Below are 21,397 nucleotides of genomic sequence, written 5' to 3'. Positions count from 1 at the left end.
AACCCTGAGAACCCTTTTCAGTGGCTCCTCACATCTTTCACCTGAAAGAAACTGCCCTTCATTCTGGACAGATCAAATACGTGTACCCTGACCTCTACTGTGGCCATCACCATCCATTGACAGATCATTTTTAAGACCTATGTTTTGAAACATCAGGAGCGTATGTTCCCTGTCGCTGCTCACTCTCCCCAAGCAGTGGCAATTCTTGGGCTCTTCATCACTGGACCTTGGTTTTCCAGGGCTCTAGGCTGCCATTTTGTCTTTAGTCCACACCTTTATCAAGATGCATAGGGTGGACGTGGCTGCATTGGGTATGCTAGCTTCAGGCATAAGGTCCTGCAGGTGGCAGGGTTTTCCCTGCTTTATTTTGGGTGTCCTTCCCTCTCTGCTTTTATACATTACTGAGGAAGAATATAACAATGCTGTATCCTCCAACGAATGCTGGAGTAAATAGGATTTTGTTTTACTGTAAAATAAATGTCTTCAGGAATTCAGGGAACAGTCCTGCTATTGCCCTTATAGTTCCTTTATTCTATTGGCCTGTTGTCATGGAGTGGGCCCAGGTTACGTGATGACATCGCTCAAGGAAAGTTGGTTCATGACAGCCTGGGCTCACAGAAGGTGGTTTGAATGACACAGGCTGTCATTAATTTGGGATACTGGTGACATCTAGTGGCAAAGAAGTTCTGCAGGGGACAGCTCCAGATAAAAAGGTAAAAAAAAAACAAATAAGTTCTGATTTAATAATTTTTCATTATTCACATGAAAGAGGTCAGCTTATTGTAAATACTCTTAACAGTATAAACTGAAATAAAAGTATATGTATAAGTGGGGAACACATTGAAAGTTACAGCTGGACACATCATTAACTTATCAATACTTATCAATAATTGTTTTGGTTCATAGCGCAGGTGATATCATAAATTTTGAATCTTCTAACATTGTATTAATGTTTTAAAAAACTTTTTTTTTCTTTGTAACTTCCGATTCCAATTCCAATTCTACTGTATTTGTACATGGTAACAAATTTGCTTACAGTATTACTCATGCTGTTATATCACTGAAAGCCTGCCATACCTTCTGAACAATAGAACCTTTAGGCCGGGTTCACACTGGTACGACACGACAGTCGTACGACTGTGGATCCAACTTTTCCCTGGGACTTGCAGTCCGACATCCAACCGACTTCAATGAACAGGGATCCGACTTTGATCCCACACAGTACAGGCACTGTGTCTGGTATGAATCTTTAGGGGAACTCCATGCCAAATTTGTTTTAAAAAAATGGCATGGGTTCCCCCTTCAAGACCATACCAGGCTCTTCAGTCTGGCATGGATTTTAAGGGGAACTCCCCCATGCCGAAAAAAACGTTGTGGGGTCCCCTCCGAAATCCATACCAGAACCTTATCCGAGCACGCAGCCCAGCAGGTATGGAAAAGGGGTGGGGACGAGCGAGCGCCCCCCCCCCCCCCTCCTCCTGAACCATACCAGGCCACATGCCCTCAACATGGGGGTGGTTGTTTTGGGGCAGGGGGGCCCTGCGCCCCCCACCCCAAAGCACCCTGCCTCCATGTTGATGGGGACAAGGGCCTCTTCCCGACAACCCTGGACATTGGTTGTCGGGGTCTGCAGGCGGGAGGCTTATCGGAATCTAGAAGCCCCCTTTAACAAGGGGGCCCCCAGATCCCGGCCCCCCACCCTATGTGAATGAGTATTGGGTACATTGTACACCTACCCATTCACCTAAAAAAAAGGGTCAAAAATAAAACAGAGTACACAGTTTTTTCAAGTAATTTATTAAGGCAGCTCCGGCATCTCTTCCGATTTCTTCTCACTCTCTGGCTCTTTTCCCTCCTCCGCTGACGTCTTCTGCCTCTGCCGGTTCTTCTCCGCTGATGTCTTCTAGCCCTCTCCAGTTCTTCTCCCTCTGTCCGCTGTCTTCTTCCTCTGCTGGGTCTTGTCCGCTGTCTTCTCGCTCTTTTACCGGGTCTTCTCCGCTGTCTTTTCCCTCTGTTCTTCTTACGATGTTGACTGGACGCTCTCTCCAACTCTAATGTTAGGTGCGCAGTGTGCCACTACTTATATTGGCATGGGGCGGGGGCCTGGTATGGTCTTGGAGGGGAACCCAATGCCGTTTTTCTTTTTAATTTGGCATGGAGTTCCCCTTCAAGATCATAAGAGCACAAGTCGCTTGCCAAAGTCGGATCAGTTAGGACTGCAATCCAACTTTGATCGGACTTCAGTGATATTCAATGGGCTGAAGTAGGATCAAAGTCGGCCCAAATTAGGGCAGGGAGCATTTTCAAAGTTGGACCGACTTTTGTCGGACCAGTTAAGACGGCTCTCATAAGGAAACATTGCTTTTCACACGTCATGCCACATGAGCTCCCAAAGTCGGAGCGTTTGTCGTACCAGTGTGAACCGGCCTTAATGATGTGAAACACCCACAAAGCCCTGGTAGCCAAATGTGCAGCAATTTCCAATTTTGTAATAAATTTCTTTTCTCAAGTGTAATTAGTCAGTCCCTATGTTATTGAAGTACTGTATAACTAAAGGTAAAACTTTTTTGTTTTAGTTTTGGATGGAGTGGAGAGGGATAAGAACACCTGTCAGTATTTTTTTTTTGTCCCCTGATTTACCCTCTCTATTTGTCCGGTTTACCATTATCTTTAAAAGTAAAAGTAAAGAAAATCCCAAATTTTGGGTTGTGGCCAAAAAATTAATAGAGGGGAAATCTTCCAATGGTGACACTAGTTCTGGTAGCCTGGGGGCCCCAAGGGATTTTCTTTGAATTTGCGGGGATTTCCTCTCACTTCCTGTTTGGCTGTGGGACAGAAAGTGAAGGAAAATTTCCAAAATGGTACACAGATGGCAAAAAAAAAATCTAATGAAATTATAACCCTCCTTTGCTCTTTCCAAATGAATAAAAAAAGTTTTGCCTATGGTTCTACTTTAGGCTTTGTTAAACTTCCTGTTTACTTTCTTGTCTATGTACACACAAGAAAACATTTATTTAAAAAAATCTGACAACCTTTAAGCTCTGTACATTCCTGATTGCGTCGATCCCACTGGCAGTTCTGGTCCATGGAGCAGCTCTTACAGCTAGTCTTCTTGTTGCAGTAGAAACTCTTCGGACATTGCTCATATAATGCAACTGCCCCCTGTCAAACAGAAGATACCCGTTACCCCAATAATTTAAAAACAAAAAATGTCATACTGATAACCCCTGTCACACTTTGACCCATAACTGGGCTCATCGGGTCTTAAAAGCCCATTCTCTGACCCACCTACAATTGGGACGGAAAGTATTCAGACCCCTTTAAATTTTTCACTCTTTGTTATATTGCAGGCATTTGCTAAAATCATTTAAGTTCATTTTTTTCCTCATTAATGTACACACAGCACCCCATATTGACAGAAAAACACAGAATTGTTGACATTTTGGAAGATTTATTAAAAAAGAAAAACTGAAATATCACATGGTCCTAAGTATTCAGGCCCTTTGCTGTGACACTCATATATTTAACTCAGGTGCTGTCCATTTCTTCTGATCATCCTTGAGATGGTTCTACACCTTCATTTGAGTCCAGCTGTGTTGATTATACTGATTGGACTTGAATTGGAAAGCCACACACCTGTCTATATAAGACCTTACAGCTCACAGTGCATGTCAGAGCAAATGAGAATCATGAGGTCAAAGGATATGCCTGAAGAGCTCAGAGACAGAATTGTGGCAAGGCACAGATCTGGCCAAGGTTACAAAAAAATTTCTGCTGCACTTAAGGTTCCTAAGAATACAGTGGCCTCCATAATCCTTAAATAGAAGATGTTTGGGACGACCAGAACCCTTCCTAGAGCTGGCCATCCGGTCAAACTGAGCTATCGGGGGAGAAGAGCCTTCGTGAGAGAGGTAAAGAAGAACCCAAAGATCACTGTGGCTGAGCTCCAGAGATGCAGTCGGGAGATGGGAGAAAGTTGTAGAAAGTCAACCATCACTGCAGCCCTCCACCAGTCGGGAATTTATCGCAGAGTGGCCCGGCGGAAGCCTCTCCTCAGTGCAAGACACATGAAAGCCTGCATGGAGTTTGCTAAAAAACACCAGAAGGACTCCAAGATGGTGAGAAATAAGATTCTTTGATCTGATGAGACCAAGATAGAACTTTTTGGGCTTAATTCTAAGCAGTATGTGTGGAGAAAACCAGGAACTGCTCACCAACTGTCCAATACAGTCCCAACAGTGAAGCATGGTGGTGGCAGCATCATGCTGTGGGGGTGTTTTTCAGCTGCAGGGACAGGATAACTAGTTGCAATTGAGGGAAAGATGAATGCGGCCAAGTACAGGGAAATCCTGGACGAAAACCTTCTCCAGAGTGCTCAGGACCTCAGACTGGGCTGAAGGTTTACTTTCCAACAAGACAATGACCCTAAGCACACAGCTAAAATAACGAGGGGAGTGGCTTCACAACAACTCTGTGACTATTCTTGAATGGCCCAGCCAGAGCCCTGATCTCTGGAGAGACCTAAAAATGGCTGTCCACCAACGTTTACCATCCAACCTGACAGAACTGGAGAGGATCTGCAAGGAGGAATGGCAGAGGATCCCCAAATCCAGGTGTGAAAAACTTGTTGCATCTTTCCCAAAAAGACTCATGGCTGTATTAGATCAAAAGGGAGCTTCTACTAAATACTGAGCAAAGGGTCTGAATACTTAGGACCATGTGATATTTCAGTTTTTCTTTTTTAATAAATCTGCAAAAATGTCAACAAATCTGTGTTTTTCTGTCAATATGGGGTGCTGTGTGAGGAAATTTTCCATTAATGAGGAAAAAAATGAACTTAAATGATTTTAGCAAATGGCTGCAATATAACAAAGAGTGAAAAATTTAAGGGGGTCTGAATACTCTCCGTCCTAACTGTATACTCAGTTTTGCCCTCCCCTGGTTCTGTTACTTCTTTGAGGCCAGAGTCCAAACCCTGTGTAGGCTACATATCAGATGGTGTAGGAGCTTACGCGGGGTGGATGTTGTTCCTCCTCACCGTACAGTGTTCAGGTCTGGTGACTGGCTGCTCAGACCTAAGCATTGCATCCTAGGAGGAGGTTCCTCCATACCGAAAAGTACCAGATCTTTTTCAAGGGTTCAGAGAGAGGGAGCACTGCAATGGTAGACAAAAGTGGGTGAGGTAGGGGGGCTTTCAAGAGACTCTGTCACTGTGGCTTAAATGGGCAAAAAAAACCTGAGTTTTTTTTTAACACTAAAGAAGAGGTTATACGTTGCAACCAAACTGGAAAATAAGTTACACTATAGGTTAGAAAATCAAGCAGCATTGCTGATTTTTTTTCTTCTAACTACAGTACATGTGCCTGCAGATATCCAGGAACATTCGCCCAATGTGGCCATTTACCAATAATTTTGTGAACGTTAAAGTGTAAATAAATGCATTGATTTAACAGTTTCAAAAACAGTTACATTCCTGACATGTACAGAGAATGTAACTAATATTGATTGTGCGCTCAACCAAACTGTCAAACCATCAAATGTCTGGTGTCATACCTGACCACATGTGCACCATTATGGCAGCTGAAGATCAAACAGAGGCCAAGATGGCAGCTTCTTTGGCTGAAAATGATAGGAGGGTTTAGTTCCACTTTAACATGTTCTACAGGCACAACCATGACCCCAGACTGATTTCCCAGCTAAATGTTCAGCTGTCAAGTCATGAACACATGGTGAGCTGCTGTCCAATGTTTATAGGTATCTAAACCCAAGAAAAACATGTAATCTAACTATAGCGCTTTTGGCCCTGGGGGCTCAAAGCACTTATTTAGTAAGGCAGCCATCTTTACCCAATTAACCTTTGGAGTGTAAGAAGAAACTGGAACATCCAGAAGAAACCCACGCAATCACAAGAAGAACATGCAAACTCCATGTAGGCAGTGTTAGCACTCCAATCTGAACCTGCAATCTCTGCTGTGTCTGCCAGTATCTCTTCTCAAGTGTGATCAGTATCATTTCTTGCCGAGCCACCTGAAATGCAGGACAGCTCCCTGCCCGATTTCTAAGACAACCTTCTCTTGTATCTTGTTTTTCTTGAACCTTAAACCCTTTGCGACTCTCATGAACTTCCTATTTAAGCCAAGCCTTTGTACTTCGTGTTTGCCAGATTATTGTGCTCTCTCCAGCCAATATCTTGTTCTTGTCACTCCTGCTGCTGTACGTATCTTCGTTACCACTCATTATGGACCTTTGGCTTCTTCCTCAACTACGCTTCTGCTTGATCCCAACCTGCAACCCTTTGTTACCGAGCATTGGCTTGTTTACTGACTACGCTTTTGCTTGATCCCTAACACCTTTATCTGCTACTAGACCCTGGCTTGTTATCCTCCTGGTGGGTTGATCCTGAAGGCCGCGACTTGGTACTAACACACAGCAAAACCCAAATACACCTTCAGGAGCGGTTAGTGCTTTGACCCTGCACCTCCGATGAGCCTGCGTCATCCACCAGGGTGACCTGCTTGTATACCTATCCTGCTAGTCGGGGGAGCCTCTCTGCTGCTATAGATATCAGTCTCTGAGCCTGACCCCTGACCATGACAAGTGTCGTGGTCAAGATTTGGACCAAGGACCCTAGTGGTGCAAAGCAAAAGTGCACTAAGTAGCAAATGTCACTATACTGCATCTTGCCAATCCTTGGTTGTGGTGGCTAGCATCGTTTTCCTTTCTCAGACTTGTTATCCCTCGTTTTTACCTGCTGATCCTGCCAGTAACACATTTCCTTTTCTAGAGTGAAAATGCTCATTCACTGTACTATGTCAATAGGGGAGCAGCATTGTCACCCTAGGACATGAAGTGTGTTAGGAAACACCTACATAGGGGGAAATTGTTGTGTGATTCATAGTGATGATCCAGCTTGGGATAACAATGCTGAATGCAGAGGATATAGGACAGCACTGAATTTCTGGCAGGATCAACAGACATTTTTTCACACACTGTTATCTGTATATTTTATACATTTATAAAAGTGCAGAACAAAATGCTTTTGATTATATAATTACTGCCCAAAAGGGAACACATAAGGGAAGTTAATTGCTAGGGTTCCCTTCCTCTTTGCAAACATTCTCCAAGCTAAACAAGTAACCATTTACAACCAGTCTGTAAAGCAGTGCAAAATATATTGGCATTATATAAACAGCAATATTAGCACGAGATACATGCAAGACTTGATTATTTCCAAGAATTGAGTTACTGACCTGACTCGCTGTGCAGATGTTACTAAGAGTATTACACCGGTCATCACACCACTGGCAGCCATTTGTATTTAGCGTGCAGCTAAAGCAGTCAGTATACTGAGTGCAGGTACTGTCAGGGTCTGGATCTGCAGGACAGAAGAAATATATAGGGGACGAAAAGGGTGGTAATCACAGAATGGGTACTTGCATTCCACTGTGGAAGGCAGTGCTTACTTTGCTTTTCTCAATCCCAGAAACTTGTGGGCCACCTAAAATCCATCAAATCAACTTCACTTCTAATTTTTGAATGGGGACAAAGAATTTCTGTTCACCTGGCGACTGTTAGGAGGGATGATTTGGCGGGAACGTTGGATGGCTTGTCCGTTTGACTGTTGGTGCCTTTTTCCCTGGCGTGACGTTAGTGGGCGGCTGTGTCCATATAGGCTCCATTCATGAGAGGCTGATATACTCTGGTTGTTTTATCTATTCTCTATGCTTCACTTTTGTATCACTCTGGACTGGAACTTTTATGGTTCAGTTTCAGGTAATTTATTTTCCTTCACCATCATTTTCATTTGGCACTTTTAGGTATTTGGCTCCAATCCAATTTCTCGCATGATTCTACTCTCTAACTCTAATTATTTATGTAACCTCTCTGCTCCTGCTTGGACTTCACTGACACTTCTCATTATAATAATACTGTATTATCTGTCCTGCCCTTTACCAAGTACAGGACACGTTACACAATTTATAAACTATACTGTTCTCATAACTAGGGATGAGCCGAACACCACCAGAACCTGCGAAGGGACCGAAAGTTTGCACGAACTTTAGAACCCCATTAAAGTCTATGGGACTCGAACGTTCGAAATCAAAAGTGCTAATTTTAAAGGCTAATATGCAAGTTATTGTCCTAAAAAGGGTGTGGGGACCCGGGTCTTGCCCCAGGGGACATGTATCAATGCAAAAAAAGTTTTAGAAACGGACGTTTTTTCGGTAGCAGTGATTTTAATGATGCTTAAAGTGAAAAAAAATAAAAGTGAAATATTCCTTTAAATATCGTACCTGGGGGGTGTCTATAGTATGCCTGTAAAGTGGCACGTGTTTCCCGTGCTTAGAACAGTCCCTGCACAAAATTACATTTTTAAAGGAATAAAAGTCATTTAAAACTGCTTGCGGCTTTAATGTAATGTCGGGTCCTGGCAATATGGATGAAAATCAGTGAGACAAACGGCATGGGTACCCCCCCCCCCCCCCCCCGTCCATTACCAGGCCCTTTGGGTCTTGTATGGATATTAAGGGGAACCCCTCACCAAAATGAAAAAAAGGAAAGGCGTGGGGACCCCTGACCCTATATACTCTGAACAGCAGTATACAGGCGGTGCAAACAAGACAGGGACTGTAGGTTTGTTGTTAAGTAGAATCTGTTTGTAATTTTGAACTGGTACATTTTTAAAGTGTAGCTCCAGCCAAAAAATCTATTTTTAAGCTTTTTGCAAAACATAGGGAAGGGTTATCACCCCTGTAACATTTGTTTTGCTGTCTGTGCACCTCTTCAGAAGATTTCACCTCACTTTCTGTCCCAATGACAAATGTTTTTTGAAAATTTGGGGTTTTTAGTGAAACAAGGATTGATGATAAAGCATCAGTGAAGAGGAGACACGTTTTTTCCATATTAACTCTTACAGGAGAGAATTTCCCTTCCTATGGGGTAGATTTCATCTCACTTCCTGTTGTCTCCTTCCGTTTGCAAGTTTGTAAGTTGGATGTGTGAAAGTGCCCTATATACTCTGCAGAAATTGGGGCCTTAGGTGTTGGTGTTGCCACAACACTGTAAGCCCCCACAGTTACTGTTGGTGGGCGCAGGAACAGGACTGCTGTGAAATTTTAGATCAAGAATTGTAATTACATGCCATTGTTGAACAGTGGTAGAAAAATTGGGCCTTTGGTGGTGGTGGTGTCACAACACTGTAAGTCCTCACAGTTACTCTTAGTGGGCGCAGGAATGGGCCCTGCTGTGAAATATTAGATCAAGAATTGTAATTACATGTCCCTGTTGAACAGGGGCAGAAAAATTGGGCCTTACACTGGTGCCACGAAACTGCAACCCCTCACAGATGCTATAGTTGGAGCGCAGGAATGAGCCCTGCTGCAAAATATTGCATCAAAAATTGTAATTATACGCCCTAGTTTAAACAGGGGCTGAAAAATTGGGCCTTGGGCACTGGTGCCACAACTGACCGAAGCCTCAGCAACACGTCGTCCAGGAGGACCAGGAAATTGTAACCTCCCAGGCTCTGGAAACGCGTTGCACAAACCTTTCTGCAAGGCCTCCCGAAGATGTTTCATCCTCTGCTCCCTCTGCGATGGCAAGATAAGGTCCGCAACCTTACCCTTGTAACGTGGATCAAGGAGGGTTGCCAGCCAGTAATCATCCCCTTGATACCACGAATACGAGGATCCTTCCGCAGGCTTTGCAGGATCAGGGAGGTCATGCAGCGTAGGTTTGCTGAGGCATTCGGTTCAGAGTCCTCTGGGTCACTAAGGACGACATGATCCGCAGCCACCTCCTCCCAGCCACGTACAAGTCCATGGGTTTCTTCGGACTGTAAATGATCCCTTGAAGACTGCTGCTGATGCTGAGTGCCAGGCTCTACCTCCATGCTGACACAATCATCCTCCTCCTTCTCCTCCTCCTCGTCCTCTTCCTGTGTGATCGGCGGGCATGCAGAAACACTGTCTGGATAAAGGGGGCCTTGAGAGGTAAGGAAGTCCTCCTCTTCCTCCCTCTGTTCTGCCTCAAGTGCACTGTCCATTATTCCACGCTGCGTATGCTCCAACAGGTGGACAAGAGGGGAAGTGTCACTGATGCATGCACTGTCATTGCTCACCATCCTTGTGGCCTCCTCAAATGGTGAGAGGACAGTGCATACATCCCTGATCATAGTCCACTGGCGTGGGGAAGAAAAAAAAAAGGTCCCCTGACCCTGTCCTGGTGCCATAGTCGCATAGGTACTCACTGATGGCCCCCTGCGTGTGCAGCCGCTGCAGCATGGCTAATGTTAAGTTCCACCTGGTGGGCATGTCACAGATTAGGCGGTTCTTGGGCAGGTTAAATTCCTTTTGGAGGTCAGCCAGCCGAGCACGGGCGTTATATGACCTGCGGAAATGCACACAGACTTTCCTGGCCTGCCTCAGGACATCCTGTAAGCCCGGGTACCTGCCCAAGACCCGCTGCACCACCAAGTTAAGGATGTGAGCCAAACAGGGCACATGGTTCAGTTGTCCCTGTCGGAGGGCGGAGAGGAGGTTGGTGCCACTGTCGCAAACCACCATACCTGCCTTAAGCTGGCATGGCGTCAACCACCTCTGAACCTGCCCCGGCAGAGCTGATAGAATCTCTGCCCCAGTGTGGCTCCTGTCCCTCAAGCACACCAGCTCAAGCACCACATGGCATCTTTTTGCCTGCGTGCTTGCGTAGCCCCTTGAACGCCTACGGAGCACCGCTGGTTCCGAGGACAAATCAGCTCAGTAAGAGGCCATGGAGGAAGAAGAAGAGGAGGGGGTGGAGGAGAGAGGTGTGGCAGAATCACCACTAGTAGAATTTTGGAGGCGTGGTGGCGGAACAACCTCCAACACTACTGCACCCTGTCCTGCATCCTTCCCAGCTGCCAGAAGAGTCACCCAGTGTGCGGTGAAAGATAGGTAACATCCCTGTCCATGCCTGCTGGACCATGAGTCAGCGGTAATATGCACCTTACCACTGACCGCCCTGTCCAGTGAGGCCAAGACATTGCCTCCAAATGCCAGTAGAGAGCCGTAATCGCCTTCTGTGAGAAAAGGTGGCGTTTGGGAACCTGCCACTGAGGAGCCACACATTCCACGAACTCACGGAAGGGGGCAGAGTCTACCAATTGAAAAGGCAGCAGTTGAAGTGCTAGCAATTTAGCCAAGCTAGCATTCAACCACTGGGCATGTGGATGGCTGGGAGCGAACTTCTTTCGGCAGTGCAGCAGCTGGGGCAGGGAAATTTGCCTGGTACAATCTGACGTCGGTGTACAGATAGCAGATTGCCCGCAAGTACTTGGCTGTAACACACAATTATACACCTTCATTCCTCTCAGTGCAGGTTTCAGAGAGGACTGAAGGAATAGTGGGGTTGGAGATCCCAGCTGATGAGGAGCAAGGAGAAGTCCGCTTTGTTCTTTGGTGTGGGTCTTTTAGGTACGCTTGCCAACGAACTGCATGGCAGGTCAACATATGTCTGGTCAAGCATGTGGTGCCCAAACGGGTGATGTTTTGGCCACGCGAGATACGCTTGAGACATATGTTGTAAATAGCAGTGGTGGGATCTGATGCACTCGTCTCAAAAAAGGCCCACACCAAAGAACTTTTGGAATAACATGCAGAGACAGTAGCACCCTGCACATGCGGAGCTCTGCGTTGTGATGCAGTCAGTGTGCTGCCCTTAAGCTGGCCCCTGGAGGGCATCCTGCCTCATTGGAGATGTGCCTCCTCCTCCTCTCTCCTATCAGGCACCCACGTGGAGTCAGTGACCTCATCATCCCCTCCCTCCTCATCACTGGAGCAAACCTGGCAGTATGCTGCAGCTGGGGGAACATGACTGCCAGATTGCTGTCCTTCTTGGGCACCCCCTCTCTCTGGGCTCACGTTACTGCCTTCCTCTAGCTGGGTACCATCATCGGAGCCTTCAAAACGCTGGGCATCCTCCTGGAGCATGTGCCCAACACTATGGTCAAACAGTTCGGGGGACTCCTCAGGAGGACATGGTGGGGCTAGGGAAGGAGTGACTGATGCCATTGAGCCGAGGGAAGGGCAGCTGCTTTGCCAGACAAAGTACCCTGTGCCTGAGTGAGAGAGGATGAGGAGGATGAGGATGGCTTGGTCATCCACTCTACCAAGTCTTCCGCATGTTGCGGCTCAACGCGGCCAGCTGCGGAAAAAAAGGACATGCGTGTCCCACGGCCACGTGCTGATGAGGATGCACCATCTCCACGACCAGCACTGTTGCCTCTAGACAGAGCCTGCTTGCCCTCTTTTATTGGCTTGTGACTGTCTGCCTCTTCTTGTTGGCCTTCCAGACATACTAATGGCCTGCAATGAGATGTAGCTGCACAAAGCTGGGATGAGTATATACAGTCAGGTCCATAAATATTGGGACATCGACACAATTCTAATCTTTTTGGCTCTATACACCACCACAATGGATTTGAAATGAAACAAACAAGATTTGCTTTAACTGCAGACTTTCAGCTTTAATTTGAGGGTCTTTACATCCAAATCAGATGAACGGTGTAGGAATTGCAACAGTTTGTATATGTGCCTCCTGCTTTTTAAGGGACCAAAAGTAATGGGACAATTGGCTGCTCAGCTGTTCCATAACCAGGTGTGTGTTATTTCCTTATTACCCCATTTACAAAGAGCAGATACAAGGTCCAGAGTTCAGTTCAAGTGTGCTATTTGCATTTGGAATCTGTTGCTGTCAACTCTCAATATGAGAACCAAAGAGCTGTCACTATCAGTGAAGCAAGCCATCATTAGGCTGAAAAAACAAAACAAACCCATCAGAGAGATTGCAAAAGCATTAGATGTGGCCAAATCAACTGTTTGGAACATCCTTAAAAAGAAAGAACGCACCGGTGAGCTCAGCAACACCAAAAGAAAACAACTGTGGTGGATGACCGAAGAATTCTTTCACTGGTGAAGAAAACACCCTTCACAGGGTGGCCCAATCAAGAACACTCTCCAGGAGGTAGGTGTATGTGTGTCAAAGTCAACAATCAAGAGAAGACTTCACCAGAGTGAATACAGAGAGTTCACTACAAGATGTAAACCATTGGTGAGCCTCAAAAACAGGAAGGCCAGATTAGAGTTTGCCAAACAACATCTAAAAAAGCCTTCGCAGTTCTGGAACATTCTATGGACAGATGAGACCAAGATCAACTTGTACCAGAGTGATGGGAAGAGAAGAGTATGGAGAAGGAAAGAAACTGCTCATGATCCAAAGCATACCACCTCATCAGTGAAGCATGGTGGTGATAGTGTCATAGCGTGGGCATGTATGGCTGCCAATGGAACTGGTTCTCTTTCTGAAGTGTTTCGGCCAATATTATCTGCTCATATTCAGCAAAATGCTTCAGAACTCATTGGACGGCGCTTCACAGTGCAGATAGACAATGACCCAAAGCATACTGCAAAAGCAACCAAAGAGTTTAAGGGAAAGAAGTGGAATGTTATGCAATGGTCAAGTCAATCACCAGACCTGAATCCGATTGAGCATGCATTTCACTTGCTGAAGACAAAACTGAAGGGAAAATGCCCCAAGAACAAGCAGGAACTGAAGGCAGTTGCAGTAGAGGCCTGGCAGAGCATCACCAGGGATGAAACCCAGCATCTGGTGATGTCTATGCGTTCCAGACTTCAGACTGTAATTGACTGCAAAGGATTTGCAACCAAGTATTAAAAAGTGAAAGTTTGATGGATGATTGTTAATCTGTCCCATTACTTTTGGTCCCTTAAAAAGTGGGAGGCACATATACAACTGTTGTAATTCCTGCACCGTTCACCTGATTTGGATGTAAATACCCTCAAATTAAAGCTGAAAGTCTGCAGTTAAAGCACATCTTGTTTGTTTCATTTCAAATCCATTGTGGTGGTGTATAGAGACAAAAAGATTAGAATTGTGTCAATGTCCCAATATTTATGGACCTGACTGTATATATATATATATATATATATATATATATATATATATATATATATATATATATATATATATATTGATACTGCAGCTAGCAGAATCAACTGCCTCCCTGTAGTATTATTAGTATGAGAACACCAGCAATTGTCTTCAGGTAGCTTTAGGTGCACACTGTGCAGAGGACACAGTACACTAACTGTAAATACTGCAGCTGCCTGCCTATGGTATTATTAGGATCAGAACAACAGCAAATGTCTTCAGGTAGCTTTAGGTGCACACTGTGCAGAGGACACAGTACACTAACTGTAAATACTGCAGCTGCCTGCCTATGGTATTATTAGGATCAGAACAACAGCAAATGTCTTCAGGTAGCTTTAGGTGCACACTGTGCAGAGGACACACTACACTAACTGTAAATACTGCACCTGCCTGCCTGTGGTATTAATAGGATCAGAAAAACAGCAATTGTCCTCAGGTAGCTTTAGGTGCACACTGTGCAGAGGACGCACTACACTAACTGTAAATACTGCAGCTGCCTGCCTGTGGTATTAATAGGATCAGAACAACAGCAATTGTCTTCAGGTAGCTTTAGGTGCACACTGTGCAGAGGACGCAACTACACTAACTGTAAATACTGCAGCTGCCTGCCTGTGGTACTAATAGGATCAGAAGAACACCACCAATTTTCTTCAGGTAGCTTTAGGTGCACACTGTGCAGAGGACACAGTACACTAACTGTAAATACTGCAGCTGCCTGCCTGTGGTATTAAAAGGATCAGAACAACAGCAATTGTCTTCAGGTAGCTTTAGGTGCACACTGTGCAGAGGACACAGTACACTAACTGTAAATACTTCAGCTTCCTGCCTGTGGTATTATTAGGCTCAGAACAGCAGCAATTGTCTTCAGGTAACTTTAGGTGCACACTGTGCAGAGGACGCACTACACTAACTGTAAATACTGCAGCTGCCTGCCTGTGGTACTAATAGAATCAGAAGAACACCACCAAATTTCTTCAGGTAGCTTTAGGTGCACACTGTGCAGAGGACACAGTACGCTAACTGTGAATACTGTAGCTGCCTGCCTGTGGTACTAATAGGATCAGAAGAACACCACCAATTTTCTTCAGGTAGCTTTAGGTGCACACTGTGCATAGGACACAGTACACTAACTGTAAATACTGCAGCTGCCTGCCTGTGGTATTAATAGGATTAGAACAACAGCAAATGTCTTCAGGTAGCTTTAGGTGCACACTGTGCAGAGGACACACTACACTAACTGTAAATACTGCACCTGCCTGCCTGTGGTATTAATAGGATCAGAAAAACAGCAATTGTCCTCAGGTAGCTTTAGGTGCACACTGTGCAGAGGACACAGTACACTAACTGTAAATTCTGCAGCTGCCTGCCTGTGGTATTAAAAGGATCAGAACAACAGCAATTGTCCTCAGGTAGCTTTAGGCGCACACTGTGCAGAGGACACAGTACACTAACTGTAAATACTGCAGCTGCCTGCCTGTGGTATTAATAGGATCAGAACAACAGCAATTGTCTTCAGGTAGCTTTAGGTGCACACTGTACAGAGGACACAGTACACTAACTGTAAATACTGCAGCTGCCTGCCTGCCTGTGGTACTAATAGAATCAGAAGAACACCACCAAATTTCTTCAGGTAGCTTTAGGTGCACACTGTGCAGAGGACACAGTACGCTAACTGTGAATACTGTAGCTGCCTGCCTGTGGTACTAATAGGATCAGAAGAACACCACCAATTTTCTTCAGGTAGCTTTAGGTGCACACTGTGCATAGGACACAGTACACTAACTGTAAATACTGCAGCTGCCTGCCTGTGGTATTAAAAGGATCAGAACAACAGAAATTGTCTTCAGGTAGCTTTAGGTGCACACTGTGCAGAGGACGCAACTACACCAACTGTAAATACTGCAGCTGCCTGCCTGTGGTATTAATAGGATCAGAACAACAGAAATTGTCTTCAGGTAGCTTTAGGTGCACACTGTGCAGAGGACGCAACTACACCAACTGTAAATACTGCAGCTGCCTGCCTGTGGTATTAATAGGATCAGAACAACAGAAATTGTCTTCAGGTAGCTTTAGGTGCACACTGTGCAGAGGACGCAACTACACCAACTGTAAATACTGCAGCTGCCTGCCTGTGGTACTAATAGGATCAGAAGAACACCACCAATTTTCTTCAGGTAACTTTAGGTGCACACTGTGCAGAGGACACAGTACACTAACTGTAAATTCTGCAGCTGCCTGCCTGTGGTATTAAAAGGATCAGAACAACAGCAATTGTCTTCAGGTAGCTTTAGGCGCACACTGTGCAGAGGACACAGTACACTAACTGTAAATACTGCAGCTGCCTGCCTGTGGTATTAATAGGATCAGAACAACAGCAATTGTCTTCAGGTAGCTTTAGGTGCACACTGTGCAGAGGACACAGTACACTAACTGTAAATACTGCAGCTGCCTGCCTGTGGTATTATTAGGCTCAGAACAACAGCAATTGTCTTCAGGTAGCTTTAGGTGCACACTGTGCAGAGGACGCACTACACTAACTGTAAATACTGCAGCTGCCTGCCTGTGGTACTAATAGGATTAGAACAACAGCAATTGTCTTCAGGTAGCTTTAGGTGCACACTGTGTAGAGGATGCACTACTGTAAATACTGCAGCTGCCTGCCTGTGGTACTAATAGGATCAGAAGAACACCAGCAATTTTCTTCAGGTAGCTTTAGGTGCTCACTGTGCAGAGGACGCACTACACTAACTGTAAATACTGCAGCTACCTGCCTGTGGTACTAATAGGATCAGAACAACAGCAATTGTCTTCAGGTAGCTTTAGGTGCACACTGTGCAGAGGACACAGTACACTAACTGTAAATACTGCAGCTGCCTGCCTGTGGTACTAATAGGATCAGAAGAACACCACCAATTTTCTTCAGGTAGCTTTAGGTGCACATTGTGCATAGGACACAGTACACTAACTGTAAATACTGCAGCTGCCTGCCTGTGGTATTAATAGGATCAGAACAACAGCAATTGTCTTCAGGTAGCTTCAGGTGCACACTGTGTAGAGGACGTACTACACTAACTGTAAATACTGCAGCTGCCTGCCTGTGGTATTAATAGGATCAGAACAACAGAAATTGTCTTCAGGTAGCTTTAGGTGCACACTGTGCAGAGGACGCAACTACACCAACTGTAAATACTGCAGCTGCCTGCCTGTGGTACTAATAGGATCAGAAGAACACCACCAATTTTCTTCAGGTAACTTTAGGTGCACACTGTGCAGAGGACACAGTACACTAACTGTAAATTCTGCAGCTGCCTGCCTGTGGTATTAAAAGGATCAGAACAACAGCAATTGTCTTCAGGTAGCTTTAGGCGCACACTGTGCAGAGGACACAGTACACTAACTGTAAATACTGCAGCTGCCTGCCTGTGGTATTAATAGGATCAGAACAACAGCAATTGTCTTCAGGTAGCTTTAGGTGCACACTGTGCAGAGGACACAGTACACTAACTGTAAATACTGCAGCTGCCTGCCTGTGGTATTATTAGGCTCAGAACAACAGCAATTGTCTTCAGGTAGCTTTAGGTGCACACTGTGCAGAGGACGCACTACACTAACTGTAAATACTGCAGCTGCCTGCCTGTGGTACTAATAGGATTAGAACAACAGCAATTGTCTTCAGGTAGCTTTAGGTGCACACTGTGTAGAGGATGCACTACTGTAAATACTGCAGCTGCCTGCCTGTGGTACTAATAGGATCAGAAGAACACCAGCAATTTTCTTCAGGTAGCTTTAGGTGCTCACTGTGCAGAGGACGCACTACACTAACTGTAAATACTGCAGCTACCTGCCTGTGGTACTAATAGGATCAGAACAACAGCAATTGTCTTCAGGTAGCTTTAGGTGCACACTGTGCAGAGGACACAGTACACTAACTGTAAATACTGCAGCTGCTTGCCTGTGGTACTAATAGGATCAGAAGAACACCACCAATTTTCTTCAGGTAGCTTTAGGTGCACATTGTGCATAGGACACAGTACACTAACTGTAAATACTGCAGCTGCCTGCCTGTGGTATTAATAGGATCAGAACAACAGCAATTGTCTTCAGGTAGCTTCAGGTGCACACTGTGTAGAGGACGTACTACACTAACTGTAAATACTGCAGCTGCCTGCCTGTGGTACTAATAGGATCAGAAGAACACCAGCAATTTTCTTCAGGTAGCTGTAAATACTGTAAAAACACCTGCCTGCCTGTCAGTAGGAAGAGAATAACAGGAACAGATCTAGCTAAACTGAATACAGTGTATATATATATATATATATATATATATATATATATATATATATATATATATATATGTACACACACAACACCTAGCATGCATATATATAAACAATACACTGTAAGTGCAGCTAACTGACTGGCCTGCCTACTCTATCTAACTTAAATCAAATGACACTGTCTCTCTGTCTATCTCTCCACCGCCTCAACACACTACACAAGGCCCCAACGGAAGCGGCCTTATATAGTGTGGGGCGTGTACTAAACCCCCTGAGCCATAATTGGCCAAAGCCACCGTGGCTTTGGCCAATTATGGCTCTCTGTACAGACGGCGCTGTGATTGGCCAAGCATGTGGGTCATAGTGCATGCTTGGCCAATCATCAGCCAGCAATGCACTGCGATGCCGCAGTGAATTACGGGCCGTGATGCGCCACTCGAATTTGGCACGAACGGCTCATAACGTTCGCAATTCGACGAATGGAAGAACAGGTGATGTTCGAGCCGAACATGGGTTCGACTCGAACTTGAAACTCATCCCTACTCATAACAGTCCTTGTTTGGTTTCAGCACTCATGGCTATCCTTATTGTTCACTTCTTGGATATCTACCCCCATGGATGGTTTCCTTGTTGGGCTTTGGGCCACTCTACGCCACCTCAGCTCCCAGTGGTGATGCCCTTAGGGGGTCTCCGATCTGTAGTGCCATACTCTTACCATATAGTTAGATCTGTAAGTACTTTAGACTGTGGGGACTTTTTATGGGTTTAATCTTTATTCATACGTCTTATTATCAACCCCTTTTCCTTGGCAGGGTCAGACCATACAGATATCTCTACTATTATATATTACACAATTCAAGTCACGTACATGCTCCTGAATCCATGAAATGCGTAGAGCTGTATAATGCCGTGTCTTTACTTATTATACGCAAATTATGTGATATCAACTGTTTACTCTATGTGATGACCTGTTTTTATTACATGCAAATTTGTGTGTGTGTGTATATATATATATATATATATATATATATATTTATTAACGGCATTGATCCCATTACGTTATCATGTTTAGTATTATGTACCAGATTATTGATATTATGATTATTAATTTCTGTATACCTATGAGCTTCATTTAAAGCCCCTTTCACCATTCTTATTTAGACAGGGATGGAGGCACTGGACCTTACCAGGTCACCGCCTCATTTAAAGTCCCAAATTGTTCTGTTCTTTTCCTCATAACTTCTAATTTTACTCCCTCTCCAAGAAATCAGCACTGCCTCCCTTCCTATTAAAGAGAATATATAGTGAAGTAGAAAAGAGGCCACCACAGATTACTTTTTTCTAGGTAAGGTAAAAAAGAAAAAAAAAATTATAAAGCATTGTCCAATTTGCTCCAATAAAAAAAAAAAATCCTTATTGATGTCCTAAAGCAGGGGTCTCCAAACTTTCTAAATAAAGGGCCAGTTTATTGTCCTTCAAACTTTAGGGGGCCGGACTGTGACCAGTAGTAGTAGAAAATGTCCCAGCGTCAGTGGGAGCAACAATGCTTGCCAGGCTTGGGAATAGGAAAATTACATAGTAGTAGCCAGTAGCAGGAGGAATAGTATCCTATCATTGATATTAGTTGAAGGAATAGCGCCCTCGATGATGTCTGTGGGAGGAATAGTGCCCCATCATTGGTGATAAATTGGAAGAATAGTACCCTGTTGTTGGTGTCAATGGGAGGAATAGTTCCAGATCCTTGGAATCAGTGAAGGGAATAGTATCCCATCATTGGTGTCAGTGGGAGAAATTATCCCCCATTGTTGGTGTCAATGGAAGTGGGAGGAATTACTGTATGTGCCACTGTTGGTGTCAATGGAAGAAATAGTGCTTTATAGTTGGTGTCGGTAGGAGAATAGTGTCTTGTATCAGTGGGAGGAATGGTGCCCCAAGGGCTGTATAAAGGCAAACCAAGGGCCGCATCAGGCCTGAGGGCTGCAGTTTGGAGACCACTGTGAGGCAAATTGAATACCTTATAAATAATAATAGCTCATTATATTTTGTGCATTTACCAAAACAAACAAGCCTCAACCATCTACAGAATTCCCTAGTTACACCGATGATCCTCTGACTTCAGTACAAAATTAAAGTGACACTAAACTCTGGTTTAAAAAAAAATGTTTTCAAGTATGTATTCTGAACTAATAAGTACGGCTGTTTGAAGACAACTTGTTAAGGGTCGGTTCACACTGGGGCAACACGACAGCCGTCCTACTTTGGATCCGACTTTGCCCTGCGACATGTGTCCGACTTTCAATGAACGGGGATCCGACTTGGATCCCCGCCACTGTGTTTGGTATGAATCTTTAGGGGGAACTCTGCGCCAAATTTTTAATAAAAAACCGGCATGGGTTCCCCCTCCAGGAGTATACCAGGCCCTTGGGTCTGGTATGGACCTTGAGGGGAACCCCCTACGCCGAAAAAACGGCGTGGGGGGTCCCCCCCAATCCATACCAGTTATTTTTCATGCATTAATGTTTATTTATAAAACCTAAATATTATATAACTATAACAAATCTAAAACAAGGGATACAAATATGTATAAAAGCAACTAAAATGAAACTGAATCCAAACCATTATAGGTTTCCTTTTAAAACAAAGAAAAAAAACCAAAAAGACTGATGGTCTCTTGAATTGGGATGTATTCAGCATTTAACAGGAGCGGTAATAGAGTAATAGTTTGATCACTGCGATGGATACAGACATGGTTAAGGAGGATCACAAAGAATACGTACATGTGATAAGAGGACATGATGTCATGGCATCTTTTTGTTGGTCTGGAGATGCTTGTTCCCATGACAAACACCGAGATGTACTGCTGTCCCAGACACAGCGAATTCCCGGTCCTGCCCCCAAACAAGAAGAGCTACTTGTAAAAGCTTCACAACTCGTAGATGTGAACATCAGGACGTCGCTGAGCAAAAGGCTGTTGAATCCTCCAAACACAAAGAGTGTTCTGAAAGAGAGAAATGGCCTTACAAATGGACTTGCATTGGAGTCAGATGTGCTCCTTAATCAGTATGACTATATAACCTTAAAATGAACCAAAAACTGCTTCAACAGAAACTAGCCTGAAACATTTGTAGCGC

The 21,397-nt window shown here is 44.6% G+C and overlaps 1 protein-coding gene across 1 annotated transcript in view; it reads right to left on the bottom strand.

Annotated features, from left to right (window-relative positions):
* The window catches only part of LOC141120641 (attractin-like), a 163,093-nt gene that overhangs the window by 50,073 nt on the left and 91,623 nt on the right, over positions 1-21,397 (bottom strand). The window contains exons 12-14 of the mRNA XM_073611026.1: positions 21,044-21,264; positions 7,251-7,375; positions 3,033-3,162 (exon numbers count right to left, since the gene is read on the bottom strand). Coding sequence (XP_073467127.1) covers positions 3,033-3,162; positions 7,251-7,375; positions 21,044-21,264 — 476 coding nt within the window. The remainder of the gene's footprint in view (positions 1-3,032; positions 3,163-7,250; positions 7,376-21,043; positions 21,265-21,397) is intronic.

This window comes from Aquarana catesbeiana, linkage group LG01 (genome assembly GCF_042186555.1).
Source record: "Aquarana catesbeiana isolate 2022-GZ linkage group LG01, ASM4218655v1, whole genome shotgun sequence".
Lineage (NCBI taxonomy): Eukaryota > Metazoa > Chordata > Amphibia > Anura > Ranidae > Aquarana > Aquarana catesbeiana.
Note: the sequence above shows the minus strand (reverse complement) of the source record. Positions and strands in the feature narration are given on the sequence as shown.